General features: G+C 42.0%; 1 protein-coding gene across 5 annotated transcripts in view; it reads left to right on the top strand.

Annotated features, from left to right (window-relative positions):
• The window catches only part of LOC135521174 (signal-induced proliferation-associated 1-like protein 2), a 101,540-nt gene that overhangs the window by 42,332 nt on the left and 33,950 nt on the right, over positions 1-25,258 (top strand). For 4 of the 5 annotated variants that reach the window (XM_064947109.1, XM_064947114.1, XM_064947127.1 and 1 more), the window contains exons 3-10: positions 2,138-2,265; positions 3,964-4,152; positions 7,439-7,613; positions 11,612-11,715; positions 14,110-14,267; positions 21,548-22,127; positions 24,092-24,366; positions 25,208-25,225. In XM_064947109.1, coding sequence (XP_064803181.1) covers positions 2,138-2,265; positions 3,964-4,152; positions 7,439-7,613; positions 11,612-11,715; positions 14,110-14,267; positions 21,548-22,127; positions 24,092-24,366; positions 25,208-25,225 — 1,627 coding nt within the window. The remainder of the gene's footprint in view (positions 1-2,137; positions 2,266-3,963; positions 4,153-7,438; positions 7,614-11,611; positions 11,716-14,109; positions 14,268-21,547; positions 22,128-24,091; positions 24,367-25,207; positions 25,226-25,258) is intronic. The other variant, XM_064947122.1, reaches the window with a different exon arrangement.

The following is a 25,258-nucleotide window of genomic DNA, read 5'->3' on the forward strand; positions in this document are numbered from 1 at the left end:
TGATTGCTCAGTTTGGCCAGGCGGCCAGCTCTAGGAAGAGTCTTGGTTAAGAATGATGGAGGCCACTGTGTTCTTGGGGACCTTCAATGCAGCAGAAATGTTTTGATACCCTTTCCTGGATCTGTGCTTCAACTCTACGGCCAATTCCTACAAACTCATGGCTTGTTTTTTGCTCTGACATGCACTGTCAACTGTGGGACCTTAAATAGACAGGTGTGTGCCTTTCTAAATTATGTCCAATCAATTGAATTTACCACAGGTGTACTCCAATCAAGTTGTAGAAACTTCTCAAGGATTATCAATGGAAACAGGATGCACCTGAGCTCAATTTCTTGTCTTGTAGCAAAGGGTTTGAATACTTGTGTAAATAATGTATTTCTGTTTTTATTTTTAATACATTTGTCAAAACTTTCTACAAACCTGTTTTCAATTATGTCCTTATGTGGTATTGTGTGTAGATTTGTATTTTATTTTTCTTTCCTTTAACTAGGCAAGTCAGTTAAGAACAAATTCTTATTTTCAATGACGGCCTAGGAACAGTGGGTTAACTGCCTTGTTCAGGGGCAGAACGTCAGGTTTTCACCTTGTCAGCTCGGGAATTCGATCTTGCAACCTTTCGGTTACTAGTCCAACACTCTAACCACTAGGCTACCTGCCGCCCCGTTTTTTATTTAATCAATTTTAGAGTACGGCTGTAACAAAATGTGGGAAAAGTCAAGGGGTCTGAATACTTTTTGAATGTGCTGTATAGTTTATAAATAATATAGACCATATAGTTCTTTTGGGATTTTTGTTGTTGTGGGAAAGCAAACTATATACACTGCTCGTCAAACATCTTAAAATGGAGTTGGTCACCCATTTTCTGCTGTAACAGCCTCCACTAAATGAAGGCTTTCCACTAAATGTTGGAACATTGCTGCAGGGACTTGCTTCCATTCAACCACGAGCTGTGAGGTTGGGCACTGATGTTGGGTGATTAGGTCTGGCTTGCCGTCGACGTTCCAATTCATTGTGGGCTTGTGTGGCCTACCACTTCGTGGCTGAGCCGTTGATGCTCCTAGATGTTTCCATTTCACAATAACAGCACTTCAAGTTGACCGGGGCAGCTCTGGCAGGATAGAAATTTGATGTAAAGGTGGCATCCTATAACGGTGCCACATTGAAAGTCAATGAGCTCTTCATTATACTGCCAACGCTTGTCTATGGAGATTGCATGGCTGTGTGTTTGATTTTTACTCATGTCAGCTATGGGTCTATATATATATATATATAGATAAATAAAACCAAATCGCAACTGTGTAGACATGTTAATAGGCCTACATTTATACAGTTTCTTGACTTTGTCCAGCTTGCTAATAATGACATAAGTTAAAGCTAGACAGTCAGGGAGTACATTTTGACAGAGGAAATTGAACACATTTCCAGTGCGGCTTGCCGGACCTTGTTGAAATCCGAATGTGGCCCCCGGGGCAAAATTAATTTGACACCCCTGGTCCTCACCTTTTATTTACCTTTTCAACACTTTCTACTTTCCACTTATGTTTATTGTTATGCACTTCATTTTGGGGATGAATTTAATGAAACCCGTACTGAAGTTAATGGAACTACAAAGACGGTTTTTCCTACAGTGTAGGTTTCCGGCAGTGCTGGTTTCAGTCCGTGCAGGTTTTATTGAGATGAGCCTGTAGTTACATGTCTTTTTGAACCCTGCAAGGTCATATGCCTACATGTCAATTCATCAGTAAAGGGAGCATTACTACATGAATTGTATCTGTCTACTCATTGATTTATTGATACACTAGGTTAAGGCATATCTCTTTATGGGTTAGCAATGTCAGTGGGTCCATGTATTTGGTGAATTTGATCTACTTTTCTGGCTTTGCTAGTGTTATAATCTATGATGTGTTGGCCCTATTCATGGAGTTTAAGGAATGCAAAGGAACATCCAATCAAAAGGCAAATCATGTTAAGTTGAACTGTGTTTGTTGCAAATCTTTTTATTTTATTTTTTACATTTGACCTGAGTGCCAACGCCACATTTTTATTTTATGTGAATGAAATAAAAATGTCTTGTGTTATCATAATCCAAACCACAGCTAACATTTGTGTTGTACCGTCGTTTACCATTTACCCTCAGATCACCAGAACTACTTTGGCACGGATGAGAACTTGGGCCCCGTGGCGGTCAGTATCCGCCGGGAAAAGCTGGATGAGGGAAAGGAGGGAGCACAGTACAACTACCGGGTAACCTTCCGGACTAGCGAGGTAAATAATTGAAAAGGGTAGATGTCATTTAAGGCTGAGGGTGTCCTAAAATGTATGATGTACACAGGTTCTTACTGTGGACTCTCACATTGCTGACTATGCTAAAGTCGTAGAATATTGTCATACCTTCATACATAATGAATAATCAATTAAATATATCACAACAAATGGTGTGAAATAGGAAATACCTCTAAATTGAATTCAAACTTAACCAAGAAGTTCCACAGAACCCCCAAGTTCAATCACAAATAATCACAAAATAATCACAAAATAACCAAAAGATACACCTGTTCTACACATTAGACAAGTTAATGGAAGTTAAACTCTTAAAGGGAAAGTTTGATCCCACGATATGTTAGTTCTCCCATGAGACACTGTAAGTTGGGAGTTCGCAGTTGCACTTCTTATGACACGCTAATGCTAAAAGCTAATCTATTTAGTTTTACTAAAAGCTAATTCCCTAACTTAAACGTCTCTCTCCCAGTTCACTGGGTTAACTGCATGCAGTGGGAAATTGAAGCTGTTTGGGGAGGCACTCTCTTTTCATCACAAGTATCCTAGTTTACTACTCCATATATCACTCACGTTTCTTATGTATTACAGTAATTTGTCTTTTACGTTTTCTTCCTGATGTAGTTAAAAAATATATATTATTCATAATTTGTAAGCATTCCCCCACCAAAACGGAATACTTCTTTAATAACATCATAGCTACATTACTAAAGATAGTCAAACACTTAAATGATTCCCACTCACTTAATGTGTTACAAACATTATTTAGGATCATGTTGCTCTTGAAACGTGGGTGCAGAAACGATTCTGACATCCGCACCAAATCTGAACCCTTAAGAACAACTTTCACGAATGAGCCTTTATAAATGCTTACACTTCATGAATAACTTTCAATGTTGTATCTTAGTCCCTAGGAATTGTAATGATTGTACTACTTCTAAGTGCTCAATTCTTAAGTCTTAAGCCGTTGGGGGCTTCTAAGCTGCCATATGGAATTGTTTTAAGAAGGTCACACCATGGATCATACTTTAGTATTGTAACCGATAGAAACGCATTGAATTACACTTTTATAAATGGCCAAAAATACCCCAAAAAAATGAATCACAAGGAATAAGGTTTTGAAGTGTCTGTCTTTTATCTAGGAGATAAGAACGCTCAGGAAATATTTTTTTGGCACAGAACTGCCTCCATACTTACATTAATTTGTTACGTTTAGACGAATCCCGTGACACTTGTGAGGGTCGTACAGTTCTACAGTGATATGTAGCCCAAACGGCTCGGCCACTATAGACAAACGTTAGTACATTAGCGTTACCGACTTCAAACGAGTCTCGTGACAAACAGTTTGGATGCTAGAGACGGAGAAGACCGATTTTATTTTATTTTTTCTTCGGGGTGTCTCCTGGTCTGACAAACAGCACTGTAGATCGGCCACTCTCCACGCAGATGTGGAAGGGTGACATAGGTGATGCGGTGGATTGAGATGCAGCTCTAGCTTAAACTGAGATTTTGATGCACACTCTAGGGGGTTAAACTTGACAAATAATGAAACAGTTATTCATAATCTATACTTACTTATAATTTGCAACTTTATTCATGAGGTTATAAATCGTTACTCGAAATTCGACTCAACCGTCAGGGCTAGACACCCAGCTAACCTCCAGCCTCTCTCTCTGTCCTCCCCAGCTCACCACTCTCCGAGGGGCCATCCTGGAAGACGCCGTGCCCTCCACCGCTAAGCATGGTATGGCCAGGGGCCTACCGCTGAAGGAGGTGCTGGAGTATGTGGTCCCAGAGCTGAACATCCAGTGTCTCAGGCTGGCCACCAGCTCGCCCAAGGTCCCTGAGCAGCTCCTCAAGCTGGACCAACAGGGGGTGAGTGACCATAGACATACAGTCGATTATGAAAGTCTCCACACCTCTTGCATAGTCTTCATTTTGCTGGCTTAAATGATGTAAAAAGGTAATAAAACTACTCCATATTTTCAAAGTGTGTGTCAGTCTACCATTCAAAAGTTTGGGTCACTTAGAAACTTCCTGGTTTTTGAAAGACGATCACTTTTTAAAAAACTTTTTTCCCCCCATTTAAAATAACATTAAATTGATCAGAAATACAGTGTAGACATTGTTAATGTTGTAAATGACTATTGTAGCTGGAAGCTGCTCATTTTATTTGATGGAATATCTACGTAGGCGTACAGAGGCCCATTATCAGCAACTTCTGTGTTCCAATAGCAGGTTGTGTTAGCTAATCCAAGTTTATCATTTTAAAAGGCTAATTGATCATTAGAAAACCCTTTTGCAATTATGTTTATTTTTTATTTTACCCCGATTTCGTGGTATCCAATTGTTTTAGTAGCTACTATCTTGTTTCATCGCTACAACTCCCGTACGGGCTCGGGAGAGACGAAGGTTGAAAGTCATGCGTTCTCCGATACACAACCCAACCAAGCCGCACTGCTTCTTAACACAGCGCACATCCAACCCGGAAGCCAGCCGCACCAATGTGTCGGAGGAAACACCGTGCACCTGGCAACCTTGGTTAGCGCACACTGCGCCCGGCCCTCCACAGGAGTCGCTGGTGCGCGATGAGACAAGGATATCCCTACCGGCCAACCCCTCCCTAACCCGGATGACGCTAGGCCAATTGTGCGTTGCCCCACGGACCTCCCGGTCGCGGCCGGTTACGACAGAGCCTGGGCGCGAACCCAGAGTCTCTGGTGGCACAGCTGGCGCTGCAGTAAAGCACCCTTATCCACTGCAATTATGTTAGCACAGCTGAAATCTGTTGTTCTGATTAAAGAAGCAATAAAACTGGCCTTCTTTAGACTAGTTGAGATCTGGATCAGCATTTGTGGGTTCGATTACAGGCTCAAAATAGCCAGAAACGATTAACTTTATTCTGAAACTCATCATGCAGAAAAAATGAAAAGATGCTAGAGGAGTGCTTCACGCCATCTGTCAAGCATGATGGAGGCAAAGTGGGAGATTTGTACAGGGTAAAAGGGATCTTTAAGAAGGAAGGCTATCACTCCATTTTGCAACTCCATGCCATACCCTGTGGACAGCGCTTATTTGGAGCCAATTTCCTCCTACAACAGGACAATGACCCAACGCACAGCTGGTATTCTGTCTATAATGGAGTGGCCAGCACAGTCACCAGATCTCAACCTTATTGAGCTGTTGTGGGAGCAGCTTGACCGTATGGTACGTAAGAAGTGCCCATCAAGCCAATCCAACTTGTGGGAAGGAAGCATGGGGTGAAATCTCTTCAGATTACCTCAACAAATTGACAACTACAATGTCTAAGGTCTGCAAGGCTGTAATTGCTGAAAATTAAGGATTCTTTTGCGAAAGAAAAGTTTGAAGGACACTATTATTTAAATAAAAATCATTTTTTATACGTTTGTCAGCGTCTTGACTATATTTCCTGTTCATTTTGCAAATCATTTCATGTATGTTTTCATGGAAAACAAGGACATTTCTAAGTGACTCCAAACTTTTGAACGGTAGTGTAAATGACCACGGTATTTGAATTGGAAATGAGTACACAATATGACACATCCTAATACAATCTACGTCACTGTTGTCATGAGTAAGTATTTCCGCTTATAACAAGGGATTACACTGCAGATTTTGATTGCTTCACTCAACTCTGGACAGGGGGAAAACAACACGCGGTATTGCAGTGTAACTGGATATCTGGGTAACCAGAGACAGGTCGATTCCTAAAGCATGTAACAGCAGGGGGAGAAATGGCGTCAGTGTGCAATAAGAGTATTGATGATATCACGTTTCATTATATAAGCCTCTTTCATTTGGGGAAAGTGGCGGGTGGTTTGTAAATCTATCGGAGAGCGAGGAGGGGGGAATCTTGACCTCTGTCAATATCTAGCGGTCACGTCTTTTATTCCTCAATTCGATTTAAGTTTAATTACATGTTCCTTAATTCAATTAAGTTTAATTACATTACCTTTCATTGATGTGCTATTCATAATATCATAATAAGCTTTCACTGGTTATATCTACTGTAAGTAGGACTGGAATGCTATTATTGTTTTAGCTACTCGTTAAGCAACCATGGAGATGTAGTGAAGACAACAATCAATGGCAATCTAACATCGCTTTACAAGCAGTACTTCCCCCATCCCCCTCAAGTGTGAATAATTTACTAAGGCGGCACAGCTTCCGTTCCCCTTATCCAAAACGATATGGCCTCGGCTCCTACTGAATTTTTGCAGTGTTGCCACGACAACTGCCGCAGCGGCACCAGGATGCGAGCCCCTTTATTTCCTTTATTTCCTGTGTTAGGAGAGATGAGAAGAGACCAGCCAAGCAAATTGAGACTTTTCTAGATTTTAATAAATGTTTCTTTTGAACGCTTGTCTCGTCGTGTTGCCTAGCTGTGAGTAGTGGGCACCCCCACTGTCTTTTTGTTTCACAAGGGTCTACTTTATCTACTGGTCTTGCACACACGCACTAGACACCCCAAGCCTCCCCCACACACCCCCAAAAAACGTTTCATCCTATAGCATTTCTAAGATTATTAAATGATTCAGGACCAACAGTGAAGTGTGGTCTGAGGGCCACTCACACTCTAATGACTTCCTCTTTTTTGTGTGTGTCTGCTCCACAGTGCACTTAGCACTAGCTATCAAAATGAACAATCTCAGCACCGGGTGTCAGGTAATAGGTATTGATAGCAGGAGATAAAATCCATTGGGCTGGTAAAACTCTTGAAAAAGCCCTTCCTCCCTGAGTGCTTACATGGGCGTTTCAGTCTAATTTGACACCATAGACCGGTGCCGGTAATCGTCTCTGACACTACAGAGCATTTCAATCAAGAGTGCAGATAAGGAGGAACGCATTGTTGAAAACTGTATGGCCCATCTCAGTTTTGGGCTGAAATAACGTGTCTTGTGAAAAATAGCACCTGCTATAATTTGGTCATGAGCCCAAACATTTTAAGAAATGTTTCACAAGCGTTATGCCAGTAACCTTATAAGATTTGAATTGAGATTTTTTTTAAATAGATATATTATTGTATAATAAACAAACAATAGGTGTCTCTTTAACCGACCCCGATATTACAAGGTTCTTCCACCCATTAGCATGGAATAAACAGATTTTGGGCAGATCCTATTGTTCTTTGTGGTTCCAGTTTAGTTTCCAGCACAAGGTGGGCATCATGTACTGCCAGGCGGGCCAGAGCACCGAAGAAGAGATGTACAACAATGAGAGTGCCAGCCCTTCCCTGGAGGAGTTCTTGGAGCTGCTGGGCCAGAGGGTCAGGCTGAAGGGCTTCACCAAGTACCGGGCCCAGCTGGACAACAAAAGTAAGTTCACGGCTCAACACACACATCATTTGTTTGTTTTATTCGCATTTGATTTATCATATGGTTGATAAATGTGCAATAAGTTAGAGGATCAGGGCCCAGCTGGACACATACTGTACATCATCTTGTACAGACCAACTGAAAAGAAGAATAATGCAGTTTTGAATGACATATCTTTTGATAGGAGCAAACTTGGAAGTTAGTCCTTTTCTCTTTTTTAAATAAATGTGGTAGATTGCAAAAGAACTACAAAAAAAGTCTGTCTCTCTGTACACTGAAAAAGGAGTTACATGGCCAGGATATTTAAAACAGTGCAAACAAAAGAATACTTAAAAAAAAATATATATATATATATATATACACACAAGTGCCTTGGAGAGTTTTGCTAATGCAAAGAGAACTGTTCCGCCACACCCAAACCCACACAGCTCCTATCCTTTGTTTCTCCTTTGCTTTGAAAGTGTGGAGTATGTGAAACAAGTTATCATTGAATGTGAAAACCAAGCCACTGTATATGGAGATATGACTAAAGTCTATGGAGGTACTGTATGAGTTTGGCCAACTTCAGCTTCTTCTGCTTGAGGCTGGCAACACCAGGACTGATTGGTACTGATTCCCGTATGTGTATATAAACTTATCAAAAAACATAAACATCCTCTCACTGTCAACTGCGTTTAATTTTCAGCAAACTTAACATGTGTAAATATTTGTATGAACATAACAAGATTCAACAACTGAGACATATAAACTGAACAAGTTCCACAGACATGTGACGAACAGAAATGGAATGTGTCCCTGAACAAAGGGGGGGGGGGGGGTCAAAATCAAAGGTAACAGTCAGTATCTGGTGTGACCACCAGCTGCATTAAGTGCATCTCCTCCTCATGGGCTCCACCAGCTTTCTCAGTTCTTGCTGTGAGATGTTACCCCAATCTTCCACCAAGGCCCCTGCAAGTTCCCGGACATTTCTGGGGGGGAATGACCCCAACCCTCACCCTCCGATCCAACAGATCCCAGACGTGCTCAATGGGTTTGAGATCCGGGCTCTTCCCTGGCCAACACTGACATTCCGATCTTGCAGGAAATCACGCACAGAACGTGATGTCAGGATGAGCCTGCAGGAAGGGTACCACATGAGGGAGGAGGATGTCTTCTCTGTAACGCACAACGTTGAGATTGCCTGCAATTACAACAAGCTCAGTCCGATGATGCTGTGACACACCGCCCCAGACCATGACGGACCCTCCACCTCCAAATCGATCCTGCTCCAGAGTACAGTGCTCCTTCGACGATAAACGTAACTCCGACCATCACCCCTGGTGAGACAAAAATGAGACTCGTCAGTGGGGAGCAATTTTTGCCAGTCCTGTCTGGTCCAGCGATGGTGGGTTTGTGCCCATAGGTGACGCTGTTGCCGGTGATGTCAAGTGAGGACCTGCCTTACAACAGGCCTACAAGCCCTCAGTCCAGCCTCTCTCAGCCCATTGCGGACAGTCTGAGCACTGATGGAGAGATTGTGCGTTCCTGGTGTAACTCGGGCAGTTGTTGTTGCCATCCTGTACCTGTCCCACAGGTGTGATGTTTTGATGTACCGATCCTGTGCAGGTGTTGTTACACGTGATCTGCCACTGCGAGGACGATTAGCTGTCCGTCCTGTCTCCATGTAGCGGCGTCTCACAGTAATGACGTTGCAATTTATTGCCCTGGCCACATCTACAGTCCTCATGCCCCCTTGTAAGCATGCCTAAGGCACGTTCACGCAGATGAGCAGGGACCCTGGGCATCTTTCTTTTGGTGTTTTTCAGAGTCAGTAGAAAGGCCTCTTTAGTGTTCCAAGTTTTCATAACAGTGACCTTAATTGCCTACCGTCTGTAAGCTGTTAGTGTCTTAATGACCATTCCACAGGTGCATGTTTATGGCCATTGAACAAGCGGGGGAAACAGTGTTTAAACCCTTTGCAATGAAGATCTGTGACGTTATTTGGATTCTTATGAATTATCTTTGAAAGACAGGGTCCTGAAAAATGGATGTTTCTTTTTTTGCTGAGTTTATATATATATATATTATTAGAGCAATAATTGTTGTTCTGGAGGTCCCTGCCTTTAGGCTCTTCAAAGTGGGCGCAATTAGCGATTTTACCCTTTTCATGCTAGCTAGCCGGGTTCCATTTTCGGCAACTTCTTTCTTCTATCAATGTGTTTCTATCGGCTAAAATCAGTGAGCCCAAATTCAATTCAACACCTAATTTGGCTGCCTTTCCTTCCAGTTCTCTGCTGCCAGTGACTGGAACGAATTGCAAAAATCACTGAAGTTGGAGACTTTTTTTTATTTCCCTCACCAACTTTAAACATCAACTATCTGAGCAGCTAACCGATCGCTGAAGCTGTACATAGTCCATTTGTAAATAGCCCACCCAATCTACCTACCTCATCCCCATACTGTTTGTATTGTATTTACTTTTCTGCTCTTTTGCACACCAGTATCTCTACTTGCACATCAACATCTGCTCATTTATCACTCCAGTGTTAATCTGCTAAATTGTAATTATTTGCTCCTATGGCCTATTTATTGCCTCCCTCCTCATGCCTTTTGCACACACTGTATATAGACTTTCTTTTTTTCTACTGTGTCATTGACTTGTTTATTGTGTTATTGGCTTGTTATTGTTATTGTTTACTACATGTGTAACTCTGTTGTTGTCTGTGTCACACTGCTTTGCTTTATCTTGGCCAGATCGCAGTTGCACATGAGAACTTGTTCTCAACTAGCCTACCTGGTTAAATAAAGGTGAAATAAAAAATAAAAAGGCAATGACTTGAAAAACTACAAACCTCACATTTCCCACTTCCTGGTTGGATTTTTTCTCAGATTTTTGCCTGCCATATGAGTTCTGTTATACTCACAGACATCATTCAAACAGTTTTAGAAACGTCAGTGTTTTCTGTCCAAATCTACTAATTATATGCATATTCTAGCTTTTGGGCCTGAGTAGCAGGCAGTTTACTCTGGGCACCTTATTATCCAAGCTACTCAATACTGCCCCCCCAGTCCCAAAGAAGTTAACAAGAAAATTGTGGAGTGGTTGAAAAACAAGTTTTAATGACTCCAACCTAAGTGTATGTAAACTTCCGACTTCAACTGTATATGAGATCTTAAAACATATCTTTTTAGCTTTGCTTTTCCTTTGGGTGCTTTTTAGTCATTCAGTTTTTGTCACTCTTTTTATTTTTTATTCTTATGTATGTTGTGTAGTAAATATTTCAGCTTCTATTTTCCTTCTTTTTCTTTCTTTTTTTTCTTCCTGTGAAGCACATTTAGTTGCATTCCATGTCTGAAATGAGCTGTATAAATAAAGCTTGATTTGACTTGGTTTCTGTGAATAAACCCGGGTGGGTCTTTTCTATCTAAACCATAGCAACACTCTATATAAATTTATTGTCATATGTACCCTGTTGGTTTTGTTTGCTTTGCTGTTCTAAGCAGTATCTTGCGTAATGCTCTTGGGGAAATCATTCAGATCACTGTTTTTGGATTATTCTGGAGGTCTGAAATTCTGTGTCTGCCTCTCAATCCTGATTCCTAGACATAACACGCAATCTGCCCAGCATTCATAGAAAGCCACCTATACAGGAACCAGGGCCAGTGCCGTTTCTGAGGTCTAGGGAAAGAGAACGGGCCATTTAGAAATACCCAGAAATAGCCTGGCCATGGGGCATTTCAGGCAAATGCAAGATAGGTGGTCAGCCCAGTGGACCTGTGTACATTTGTTTAAAAAAAATCATTTGCGCTGTATTATCGTTATTTGACTAATAATGGGGGGCCTCACGAAAACAAATGGTCCGTCCCTGGCAATGCCACAGGATTATTGTTGCAGAATGCAATGATCTTATTGCAGATCATTTTTCCCTGAGACTGCAGTATTACATTATTTTCAATTCTATTGTTTTGAATGTCTGTCTGAGCTGCTCTGACCTAAATTCTTTGTTTGGGTGTTACAGCGGATTCCACTGGAACACATTCTCTCTACACTACTTACAAAGACTATGAGCTGATGTTCCACGTGTCCACACTGCTCCCCTACACCCCCAACAACAGACAACAGGTGAGTGGAGTCTGGAGGTCTATGGGTATCTGCTAGCAATGCTACCTCTAACTTCCTTCATACTGGACACGGATGAGTAACATTTTTATCCACACGTTCATCTGACTCTGGGACACTGGGATGTTGGCAATAAGGCCTTTTAGCTGAAGTATCCCTTTAAAAGCAGCTCTAGTCAATATGTTTCCACACACAGTGGGCCCCCAACATTTGTGTAAGTAATCTGAGAGATTGGTTTTGGCAAATGTCACTGCCACAGGTATTTGAATATTGTTGTAACTCCCCTTAAAGCCAGATTTTGGAGTGCCACTTCAAAAGAGCAACTTAACACCTTTTTGATAATTAACACAAGGATCTCTTGGTCAGTTTTTGAAACATTAAGGGCTGAATTTACACTTGAAATGTGCACATAACCAGTGGTGGAAAAAGTACCCAATTGTCATACTTGAGTAAAAGTAAAGATACCTTAGTATGGGATGACCAGGGATGTTCTCTTGATCAGAGTGTGAATTGGACCATTTTCCTGTCCATTGAAATTATAACGAGTACTTTTGGGTGTCAAGGAAAATGTATGGGGTAAATAGTACATTATTTTCTGTTGGAATGAAGTAAAGCAAAAGTTACTTAAGTAGTACTTCAACGTATTTTTACTTAAGTACTTTACACCACTGCACATAACCATCTTGAGTTCATTTCCGCGACTCTGCGACAATCTAATTGGCATAATAAAAAAATCCCCATCAAAATCCATCTTAGATAGTTGTATCTATTTGTTTTACAAGGGTTTAACTGGCAACCCAGTACCAGTTACAAAATGTTATTAAAGTATATATGGAAATAGTTTAGTGCCCAAATAATGGGGTAAATATGTGCAAAAATAATAAAATATTTTCCTGATCTTATATCACTCAGATATAGGACAGACACTTCAAAACAAAAAAGGATCTGTTTTTACATGTATGATTATGTTATCAATGTGTTTCTATCGGCTAAATTCAGTAAGCCCAAATGTCTCATCAAATATTGTTTTAATATTTTGGGGGGATACCTAAAGGGTTTCTAAAATTCTAAATCAAATGGCTAAATGGTCCTTGATATGACCATCTTAAAACAATTCCATATGTTAGATTAGTAAACCCCCCCCCCCCCAGAAACTCAAGTCAAGCTCACAGTTTTTAAGCTGCTGTGAAGAATATTTTTTTAAATCACTTTGTTAGTGAAGTTAACTCTAAATGCAAACCTTTTTTTATCGTCATTATAGTGATCGTTATCATGAACATTTCTTATAGTTTCTACCCCTTTACTGCAACAGGTAGCTTGCCATGTTGATCCTTTAGTCACAATCTGCTCTCCAATATTAGAAATTGGCACTCATCATTTCAGAGTTGCGCATAATTTCCCCCAGTCAGTGACATGTTAATTGGAAATTATATTTCTGGAGATGTTGCCACGACAACAATTTCGCATGCACTCCTCAATTCAATTCCCCACTCTGCTTGGTGTCTGTGAATATGCCTGGGTGGGTCGTTCTATCGAGACCATAGCAACACGCCCTGTAAATGAATTGTGACGTGCACCATGTTGATTCTGTTTGCTTTGCAGTTGTAAGCAGTATCTTACATAAAGCTCTTGGGAACAGCATTCGGATTACAGTTTATTTTATTTTATATATATTAATGGTCTATTCTAAGTCTGAAATTAAGATACATTAATAAAGATTTTTAGGCCATCTTAAAGCTGTGGCCATCTGGCAATCCTGATTCCTGGACATATGCCGCAATCTGCCCAGCGTTCATAGAAAGCCACCAATACAGGAATGAGGGCCAGTGTCTTTCTGAGCTTTCCGAAATTAGAACGGGCCAAGTGTCTTGGGCTTCGCATGTGTCTTGGGCCTTGATTATTAGGATTTGAAGTTTCATTCCTCCCCTGGGATCCCATTTGATTTCTGAGATTAGCCGTAAGCCCCCCCAAGGTCGGCAGAGGCTCTGCCACTACTTGAGCCCCTTTATCCAGCCAATGCCACCCCTCATCCCGTTTGTTTACCACCTACACCAAGGGACTTAACAGATCGCCCTGTTAGAAACCCCTGGACCCTAGCCACTGCCTTTAGCACTTCTGTTGATTGGCAAGGTTATGAGAGGTATAAGCAATATGACAGTACTATAGCTCCCACAGGCCCTCTGATAGACTCCAAATAAACATGTTTTACTGTCCTCCATATCCTTTCCTTGACCACTTAACAGCTTGACTTGTGTTCTAGAGTGGGATAGATTTCCATCAATTAGGTCTTCATCAGGCTTTGAGACCTTGTCCTAGTCTCTCATGTACTGTAAGGGCATTTATTCTTCTGAATTCTAATGTGCTTTTTCTTTTCCGTTTCCTTTTCTTGCCATTTAGCTACTGAGGAAGAGGCACATTGGAAATGACATCGTCACCGTCATCTTCCAGGAACCTGGTGCTCTTCCCTTCACTCCCAAAAACATTCGCTCACACTTCCAGCACGTGTTCATCATCGTCAGAGTTCACAACCCTTGCACAGAAAATGTTTGCTACAGGTGAGCAAAGCATTCCTGCTGATACTTCTAAAATACATGGTGTGAGAGATGTGTAAAGCTGGTTTCAATTAACTTGCATTGATTCAAGCATTCATGTACCTCAGGGACCAGTTTTCAAGAAGGCTGCAATCCAATCATTTTAAGAAGTACCTCTATTAATGATTGTTGAATCAAGTGTCAACTCCCTCCCTCGCTAACGTTCAGTCCTTGGACAATAAAGTAGACAAGCTTAGGGCTATGATCTCTTTCCAGAGAGACATCAGGGACTGTATAACATAGTCTTTTTTTATAGAATCATGACTCTGCGGATATATTGTCCATTCAGCCAGCAGGGTTCTCTGTCCATCGTACAGTCAAAAAAAAGAAAGTTTCATGATTAACAACTGTGTGATTGTGGTAATGTTCTCCCAATTTGGAATACCTCACCACCAAATGCCGACCGCATTACCCCCCAAAATACATTTATTCGGTCATCGTCATTGCCGTATATATTCCCCACCAAGCCGACACTGCGACGGATCTCAAGGAACTACACTTTTCTATGTGCAAACTGGAAACCGCTTATCCTGAGGCCGCATTTATTGTAACTAGGGACTTTAATAAAAAAAATCTGAGGAAAAGGCTACCGAAATCCAACACATCACAGTGCTATATGCGCAACACGGACTGTGGATCATTGCTACTCTCCCTTTTGAGGCAGGCTACAAGGCCATCCCCCTCCCTCCCTTCGGCAAATTTGACCACACCTCTGTTCTGCTCCTGCCCACCTATAGGCAAAATGGGTACAGGAAGCTCCCATGGTATGGACTGCTCAATGTTGGTCTGACCAATCGAAATCTATGCGGACCTGGAAGTATTCCGGGTCGCCTCCTTAGAATAGTAGTATTGATGTACACACTGACTGTGTTCATAAGGAAGTGCATAGAGGATGTTGTCCCATTGTGACGATTATAACTCATCTAAACCAAAAACCGTGAATAGATTGCGGCATTCGCGCATAACTAAAAGTGTGAAACATCGCATTTAACCATGGCAAGGTGACTGGGAATGTGGACCTGTACAAGCAGACCAGCTATGACCTCAGTAACTCAGTCAAGAGGCAAAACAACATTACACAGTGGAGTTGTATTAAACTGCTCCAACATGAGATATATGTGGCAGGGACTCCAGAAAATCATGGATCATGAAAGGAAAGCCAGCCACGTTGTGGACACCTACAACTCGCTCCTGGAAGCGCTAAACACTTTCACCCGCTTCGAGGAAAACAACAGAGCCGTTGACATAGCTACCGACGCTAACCAAGACTCTGTGCTTTCGTCCGTCGTGGCTGACGTAAGTAAGTCATTGAAGCATGTTAACCCTTGCAAGGCTGCCAGGGCCACGTCCTCAAAGCAGACCAGCTGGCTGAAGTGTTTACAGACATATTGTCCCCACATATCCCAGTCTGTTGTCCCCACTTGCATCAAGATGTCCACCATTATTCCTGTACCCAATAAAGCAAAGGTCATTGAACTAAATGTCTATCACCCCTTTGAGAGACTAGTTAAGGATCTTATCACCTCTACCTTACCTGGCACCCAAAAGTTTGAACACACCTACCCATTCCAGGGTTTTTCTTTATTTTTTACTATTTTCTACTTTGTAAAATAGTAGTGAAGACATCAAAACTATGAAATAACACATATGGAATCATATAGTCCCCAAACAAGTGTTCAACAAATCTAAATATTTTACATTTGAGATTCTTCAAAGTAGCTAACCTTTGTGCAAAGCTGTCATCAATCTTGGCATTCTCTCAACCAGCTTCATAAGGTAGTCACCTAGAATGGATTTAAATTAACAGGTGTGCCTTGTTAAAAGTTAATTTGTGGAATTTCTTTCCTTCTTAATGTGTTTGAGCCAATCAGTTGTGTTGTCACAAGGTAGGGGTGGTTTTACAGAAGATAGCCCTATTTGGTAAAATACCAAGTGCATATTATGGCAAGAACAGCTAAAATAAGCAAAGAGAAATGACAGTCCATTACTTTAATACATGAAGGTCAGTCAACATTTCAAGAACTCTGAAGATTTCTTCAAGTGCAGTCGCAAAACCATCAAGCGCAATGATGAGAGGCTCAGGGCCTTGGTCTGAACCCTTCCCTGTGTAACTCGGTCCTGGATTTCCTGACGGGCCGACCCCAAGTGGTAAGGTTAGGCAGAGGTGTTGTTGGTCTTCAACACTGGTCTTCACAGCGGTGTGTGCTCAGCCCCTTCCTGTGCTCCCTGTTTACTCTTGACAGTGTGGCCACTCATTTCTCCAACTCAATCATTAGGTTTGCTGACGATTGTAGGCCTGACGGCCTACAGTGAGAAGGTGAGGGAACTGGGTGGAGTGGTGTCAGGAAAATAATCTCAACGTCTTCAAAACGAAGGAGCTGATTGTGGACTACAGGAGACAGCAGAGAGAGCACTCCCCCATCCACATCGACGGCCGCAGTGGAAGTGAAAAGTACACGTTCCTCAGCGTACACATCACGGACAGCCTGAAATCGTCCCTTCACACCGAGAGCGTGGTGAAGAAGAAGCAACAGTGCCTCTTCAACTTCAGGAGGCTGAAGAAATTCAGCTTGGTCCCTGAAGACATCCGCATGCTTCCCAGACGAAACAGTTCAGAAGGGATGCGAACACACTCATTTGCCGACTTAGGCCGAACTGAAACATGCAGGACGCCTTTAGACCCTCACAAACTTCTACAGATTCACCATTGTGAGCATCCTGTCGGGCTGTATCACCGCATGGTATGGCAATTGCACCGCCCGCAACTGCAGGGCTCTCCAAAGGGTGGTGCAGTCAGCCCAACACGTCACCGGGGGTACACTGCCTGCCCTCCGGGACATCTACAGCACCCGGTGTCACGGGAATGCCAATAAGATCATCAAGGACCTCAGCCACCCGAGCCACAGCCTGTTCACGCCGCTACCATCTTGAAGGCAGAGACCGTACAGGTGCATCAATGCTGGGACCGAGAAACTGAGACACTGCTTGTATCTCCAGGCCATCAGACTGTTACAGTCCCCACTAGCCGGCCTCCACTCAGTTCCCTGCCCTGACACTTAGTCACTGTTCTAGCCGGCTACCACGTGGTATTCTACCCCTGCTCCTTAGACTGCTGCCCTATGTACATAGGCATTGAACACTGGTCACTTTAATAGTGTTTACATACTGGTTAACCCACATTTTGTATGTACAGTGCATTTGTAAAGTTTTCGGACCCCTTTTCCCACATTTTGTTACGTATTATGTATCAAATTAATTGTTTTCCTCATCAATCTACGCACAATAACCCATAATGATGAAGCGAAAACAGGTTTTTAGGAAACTTGGCAAATTTAAACAAATAAATAAACCGATCACAAAAGGTTTGAATAATTATGGAAATCATCTATGAGACTTGAAATTGAGCTCAGGTGCATCCTGTTTCCATTGATCATCCTTGATGTTTCTATAACTTGATTGGAGTCCACCTGTGGCAGATTCAATTGATTGGACATGATTTGGAAAGGCACCACCTGTCTATATAAGGTCCCACAGTTGACAGTACATGTCAGAGCAAAAACCAAGCAATGAAGCTGAAGAAATTGTCTGTAGAGCTCCAAGACAGGAATGTGTTGAGGTACAGATCTGGGGAAGTGTACCAAAAAAATGTCTGCAGCATTGAAGATCCCCAAGAACACAGTGGCCTCCATCATTCTTAAATGGAAGAAGATTGGAAACGCCAAGACTCTTCCTAAAGCTGGCCGCTCGGCCAAACTGAGCAATTGGGGGAGAAGGGCCTTGGTCAGTGAGGTGACCAAGAACCCAATGCTCACTCTGACAGAGCTCCAGAGTTCCTCTGTGGGGATGGGAGAACTTTCCAGAAGGACATCTCTGCAGCACTCCACTAATCAGGACTCTATGGTGGCCAGACGGAAGCCACTCCTCAGCAAAAGGCACAGGACAGCCCACTTGGAGTTTGCCAAAAGGCACCTAAAGGCTCTCAGACTACTAGAAACAAGATGCCCTGGTCTGATGAAACCAAGATTGAACTCTTTGGTCTAAATGCCAAGAGTCACGTCTGGAGGAAACCAGCCACCATCCCTACGGTGAGGCGTGATGGCAGCATCATGCTGTGGGGATGTTTTCAGGGACTGGGAGACAGGATTTGAGGGTAGGATGACCGGCGCAAAGTACAGAGAGATCCTTGATGAAAACCTGCTCCTGAATGCTCAGGACCTCTGACTGGGGCCAAGATTCACCTTCCAATAGGACAACGACCCTAAGCACACAGCCAAGACCATGCAGGAGTGGCTTCTGGACAAGTCACTGAATGTCCTTGAGTGACACAGCCAGAGCCCAGACTTGAACATGATCGAACATCTCTGGAAAGACCTGAAAATAGCTGTGCAGCAAAACTCCCCATCCAACCTGACAGCGATTTAGAGGATCTGCAGAAAAGAATCGGAGAAAGTCCCCAAATACAGGTGTGCCAAGTAAAGGTCGAACGATTATGATTTTAACACCGATACCGATTATTAGAGGACCTAAAAACAAATACCGATTCATTTGTTTTAATGTATTTGTAATAATGACAATAACAACAATACTGAATGAACACTTATTTTAACTTAATATAATACATCAATCAAATTAATTTTGCCTCAAATAAATAGCGAAACATGTTCAATTTGGTTTAAATAATGCAAAAACAAAGTGTTGGAGAAGAAAGTAAAAGTGCAATATGTGCTATGTAAGAAAGTTAAAGTTTCAGTTCCTTGCTCAGAACATGAGAACATATGAAATCTGGTGGTTCCTTTAACATGAGTATTCAATATTCCCAGGTAAGAAGTTTTAGGTTGTAGTTATTATAGGAATTATAGGACTATTTCCCTCTATACCATTTGTATTTTATTAACCTTAGTCACTTTAGTATTGCCAGTGTAACAGTATAGCTTCCATCCCTCTCCTCCCTGGGCTCGAACCAGCAACACAAAGACAATTAACTAGCTAGCCATTTCACTTCGGTTACACGAGCCTCATCTAGGTAGTTTGAAGTGTGCAATGCTTGACGCACAATGAAGAGCTGCTGTCAAAACGCACGAAAGTGCTGTTTGAATGAATGTTTACACACCTGCTTCTGTCTACCACCACTCAGTCAGATACTTAAGTACTTGTATGCTCAGTCAGATTATATGCAACGCATATATCTAGTCATATCATGAACCATGTGTAGTTAACTAGTGATTATGATTGATTGTTTTTTATAAGATAAGTTTAATGCTAGCTAACAACTTACCTTGGCTTACTGCATTCGCTTAACAGGCAGTCTCCTTGTGGAGTGCAACGAGAGAGGCAGGTCGTTATTGCGTTGGACTAGTTAATTGTAAGGTTGCAAGATTGGATCCCCCGAGCTGACAAGGTGAAAATCTGTCCTTCTGCCCCTGAACAAGGCAGTTAACCCACTGTCATTGAAAATAAGAATAGGTTCTTAACTGACTTGCCTAGTTAAATAAAGGTATTAAAAAATAATAATAATTAAATCGGCGCCCAAAAATACCATTCCGATTAATCGGTCGACCTCTAGTGCCAAGCTTGTAGCTTCATATCCAAGAAGACTCCAGGCTGTAATCGCTGCCAAAAGTTCTTCAGCAAAGTACTGAGTAAAGGGTCTGAATACTTATGTAAATGTGATATTTATGTTTTTTTTTTACTTTTAATAAATAAAAATGTGTGAACCTGTCATGGGGTATTGTGTGTAGATTGATAAGGGAAAAAATAAGGATGTAACATAATAACATTTGGAAAAAGTCAAGGGGTCTGAATACTTTCCGAATGCACTCAAACTGTATTCTAGTCATGGCTCAACCTATATATCAACTGCTGGACAATAATGTCCATACTGCCTTTACACCATTTATATGTGTGTGTATGTGTATGTATAGTGGGGCAAAAAAAGTATTTAGTCAGTCACCAAAAGTTCTCCCACTTAAAAAGATGAGGCCTGTAATTTTCATCATAGGTACACTATGACAGACAAAATGAGAAAAAGATCCAGAAAATCACATTGTAGGATTTTTATGAATTTATTTGCAAATGATTGGCCAAAATACCAGCAACAGTGTGTGAAAACCTTGTGAAGACTTACAGAAAACGTTTGACCTCTGTCATTGCCAACAAAGTATTGAGATAAACTTTTGTTATTGACCAAATACTTATTTTCCACTGTAATTTGCAAATAAATTCATTAAAAATCCTACAATGTGATTTTCTGGAAAAAAATTAAAATTTTGACTGTCATAGTTGAAGTGTACCTATGATGAAATTACAGGCCTCTTATCTTTTAAGTGGGAGAACTTGCACAATTGGTGGCTGACTAAATACTTTTTTGCCCCACTGTATGTATGTATGTATGTGTGTGTGTGTGTGTGTGTGTGTGTGTGTGTGTGTGTGTGTGTGTATATATATATATATATATATATATATATATTGTGTATTTTACGTAGCTATTACTGATCTGTTGGAACAAGCATTTTGCTGCATCTGCGGTAACATCTGCAAATCTGTGTTAGCGACCTGTAAACTTTGATTTAATTTGGATATGCTGCTGTACGATTCAAATCCAGTACGATGATTTACGGCCCTTACTGTGAGTGGACCTGAGTCTTGAATCACAATTCTGATCATACAGAAACACCAGTTGCTTGTCACTACCTACACCACTGTGAGGGTTGAAACAACCTCTATTTGTTTAAACTGAAACCACACCTCTATTTATAATAGAGGATTTTAAAATTAAGCTTGTGTAAGTCAATTATATCAGGGTCCTGTGTGGCTCAGTCGGTAGAGCATGGCGCTTGCAACGCCAAGCGTCGTGGGTTCGATTCCCGCTGGGGCCACCCATATGTAAAAGTAGTGGCCCCAGCCGACTTGTAAGTCGCTTTGGACAAAAGCGTCTGCTAAATGGGATATATATATATATATATATATATATATATATATATATATTCACGCAATGGAACAGCACTTTAGCTATCTAATATGACGTACAGTTGATCATGAAACCACTTGTTCTGCTCTTGTAATTGCCCTTTTGATTAGCAGAACAACAGTTTGTAACCTTTTCATTTCCGGGGAGTGGCTTTAATTCAAATTCCCCCCCAACAAATCTCTCTCAGATGTATTGTTTTGACCTGTTTGTGTTACTTATAAAATATTGTGATGGAATACGACAGAGGGATTAAAATAGCTGTTTGTCTTTATTTTAGTGTGGCGGTCACCAGATCTAAAGACGTGCCCGCCTTTGGTCCTCCCATCCCCCAGGGGGTGCTCTTCCCAAAGTCGGCCATGTTCCGGGACTTCCTTCTGGCCAAGATGATGAACGGTGAGAATGCGGTGCATAAGTCGGACAAGTTCCGCGCCATGGCCATGCGCACGCGCCAAGAGTACCTGAAAGATTTGTCCGAGAACTTTGTAAGCGCCAACCCTGTGGACTCTTCAGCGGCCAAGTTTAGCTTCATCTCGTTGGGTGTCAAGAAGAAGGAGCGCAGCCGACCCCGGCGGAACGCCCACCTCCAGAGCTATGGGGCAGTCACTTGGGCCGTGGTGGCCCGGGACTTTGGCCAGTCGGCGGACATTGGCTGCCTGCTGGCCATCTCCAATGAGTTTGTGGTGCTGATCGAAGAGGCGTCCAAGGAGGTGGTGTTCAACTGCTACTGCCGCGACGTCCTTGGTTGGAGCGCAACATCTGGGAACTTCCGGCTCTTCTACGAGCGAGGCGAGTGTGTGGTGTTCTCCACGCAGGAAGGATGCTTGGACGACGTCCGGGAGATCATGCAGAGGTTGGAGGTAAGAAGGTTGTGTTAGGCTAAAAGACAACATCATTCAGTGCTCCACATCCTGTACACAGGTTAAGCCTATTACTGGACTAAGCAGTATTTTCAATTAAGATCTTCCATTGAGAATGATATTTAGTCCAGGCTTAAGTGTTAAAGTCCTTTAAACTAGTGGTCGCCAATTGGACCCACAAGGAACATATATAATTCAATTTCTCCAAGTATTTACTGAAGACTAGGTTTAGTTTATCACTTGAAAATTGGGTTTGGGTTTGTTACTGCTTGGCTGTACCCACACTGGCCCAGAGAGAAGATTGGCCACTTCTGCCTGAGACATACACTACCGTTCAAAGGTTTGGGGTCCTTGTTTTTGAAAGAAAAGTAAAATGTTTGTCCATTAAAATAACATCAAATTGATCAGAAATACAGGGTAGACATTGTTAATGTTGTAAATGACTATTATAGCTGGGAACGACTGATAAAAAAAATTACAAAAAATGGAATATCTACATAGGCCCATTATCAGCAACCATCACTCCTGTGTTCCAATGGCACGTTGTGTTAGCTAATCTAAGTTTATCATTTTAAAAGGCTTGGATTACCTAACACAACGTGCCATTGGAACAAAGGAGTGATCAGGTTGCTGATAATGGGCCTCTGTCTGGGCCTCCTCTCATGTAGATATTCCATTAAAAATCAGCCATTTCCAGCTACAATAGTCATTTACAACATTAACAATGTCTACACTGTATTTCTGATCAATTTGATATTTTAATGGACAAAAAAAGTGCTTTTCTTTCAAAAAACAAGGACATTTCTAAGTGACCCCAAACTTTTGAACTGTAGTTTAATATCATAAGACACTTGCATAAAACCTTGTACCTTTGTATTTGGCTGCGTTTAGACAGGCAGCCCAATTCTGATATTTTTTCACTAATTGGTATTTTGACCAATCAGATCTGTAAAAGATCTGATGTGAAAAGATCTTGTTAGGTTAAATGGTTTACTATGGGTTAGCGCTGCAGTGAGAAGATTACTCAAGTCCTGGGAGCCGGCCCAAGTCACAGCAGTTTAGTCAGCAGATGTCCTCCATTATACCGCCGCTTTTACCTCAGCCTCACAACAATGTGTTTGTTGTTAGAAGTTACTGTTCTTGAATCACTGTTTGTAATAAACGCCTGCCGGGGCATGTACTTTCCTCCTGCTGTTTTTGGCCTGGAATTGATTTAATCATTTGGTTGATAATTGTGTTATTTTGGGGGAGACGAGAGGTCGTATGGGGTCGGGTGTCCCTGAGCGCTCTGTCCCAGGCCCTTTAAATTTCAGTTAAATGGGATAATCCAAAGGTGTCTAAAGCATCTGCTAGGGTTGTCATGATACCATTAGCCTCAGACGCCCAGGCTTGAAGACTCCAAAAAGGGGTGAAGAACTGGGGAGTCTGGATGAAAAATAGTAACACGTTGCCACTCCAAACAAAGATGGCGTTTATTTTTTTCCTTTGGCATGGTGACGACCCAAATCTCTGCAGAGCTTCACATTGTGTTTTGGCTGGGTTATTCTGAAATGATTTCTTCTGTTGTTGGCAAACTTTTTTTGTCAAATCCCGTAACTGTTTCCTGCGTTTCAAGAGGCCAGCTCAGGCCACTTTTTGACAATATTTAGGTTTTGTTGCCAAGTTTGATTGAATGGAGCCCTTTAGTCTTTTCAACCAACTTTATCTTGGAAAGGGATAATGATTTAAGTTCTCATTGGCTTCGGTGCGATTTTAAAGTTTTGTTTTTGTGTGGAGTAGATCAAACCACAAAGTTGCTAATTATTGCCCCTCCATGAGGTTAACTGGGGTAAAGGTTGATCTACAGTAGGCTTTATAAGGTAATGCTCATGTCTTATCAAAACAGTCGCCAACATGGATAATCCCTAATAAAGCCATTAGATCAGAGTAGGCTGGAATTGACTCTCTTGGTCATGTCGTCCTAGATTGTCACCCGGGGCTGCGAGACAGTGGAGATGACCCTTCGGCGGAACGGTCTGGGCCAGCTGGGATTCCACGTCAACTTCGAGGGAGTGGTGGCGGACGTGGAGCCTTTCGGCTTCGCCTGGCAGGTGGGTCTCCGTCCGGGCAGCCGGCTGATGGAGATCTGCAAGGTGGCTGTGGCCACACTATCCCACGAGCAGATGATCGACTTGCTGCGCACGTCCAACACAGTCAGTGTGGTCATTGTCCAGCCCCACGAAGACGGCACGCCCAGGAGGTAGGTTAAAAACCACCACCTCCTTTGCACTTAAACTAAGCGCTGTTTTATTCTTACACTGAACAAAAATATAAACGCAACATGCAACAATTTCAATGCTTTTACTGAGTTACAGTACATATAAGGAAATCAGTCAATTTAAATAAATTCATTAGGCCCTAATGTATGGATTTCACATGACTGGGCCCACCCACTTGGGAGCCAGGCCCAGCCAATCAGAATTAGTTTTTCACAGCAAAAGGGCTTTATTAAAGACATAAATACTCATCAGTTTCATCAGCTGTCCGGGTGGCTGGTTTCAGACAATCCCACAGGTGAAGAAGTTGGATGTGGAGGTCCTGGGCTGGCATGTTTACCCGTAGTCTGTGGTTGTGAGGCCGGTTGGACGTTCTCTAAAACGACATTGGAGAGGCGGATTATGGTAGAGAAATGAACATTCAATTATCTGGCAACAGCTCTGTTGGACATTCCTTTAGTTAGCATTGTCCCTCAACTTGAGACATCTGTGTCATTGTGTTGTGACAAAACTTCACATTTTAGTGGCCTTTTGTTGTCCCTAGCACAAGGTGCATCTGTGTAACGATCATTCTGTTTAATCAGCTTCTTGATATGCCATATCTATCAGGTGGATGGATTATCTTGGAAAATGAGAAATGCTCACCAACATGGATGTAAGCAAATTTGTGCACAAACTTTGAGAGAAATAAGCTGTTTGTGCATATGGAACATTTATGGGGTCTTTTATTTCAGCTCACTTTACATGTTGCGTTGATATTTTTGTTCAGTATATAACCAACTCAATCTTTAAAGGTTTAATCTGTAACTTTATTTTTCTCAAAAGGGCAGGGTTTGGGTCTTGGTGAGTATGTCCCTTTATTTTTAACTTTGCTTC

This window comes from Oncorhynchus masou, chromosome 4 (genome assembly GCF_036934945.1).
Source record: "Oncorhynchus masou masou isolate Uvic2021 chromosome 4, UVic_Omas_1.1, whole genome shotgun sequence".
Classification (NCBI taxonomy): domain Eukaryota; kingdom Metazoa; phylum Chordata; class Actinopteri; order Salmoniformes; family Salmonidae; genus Oncorhynchus; species Oncorhynchus masou.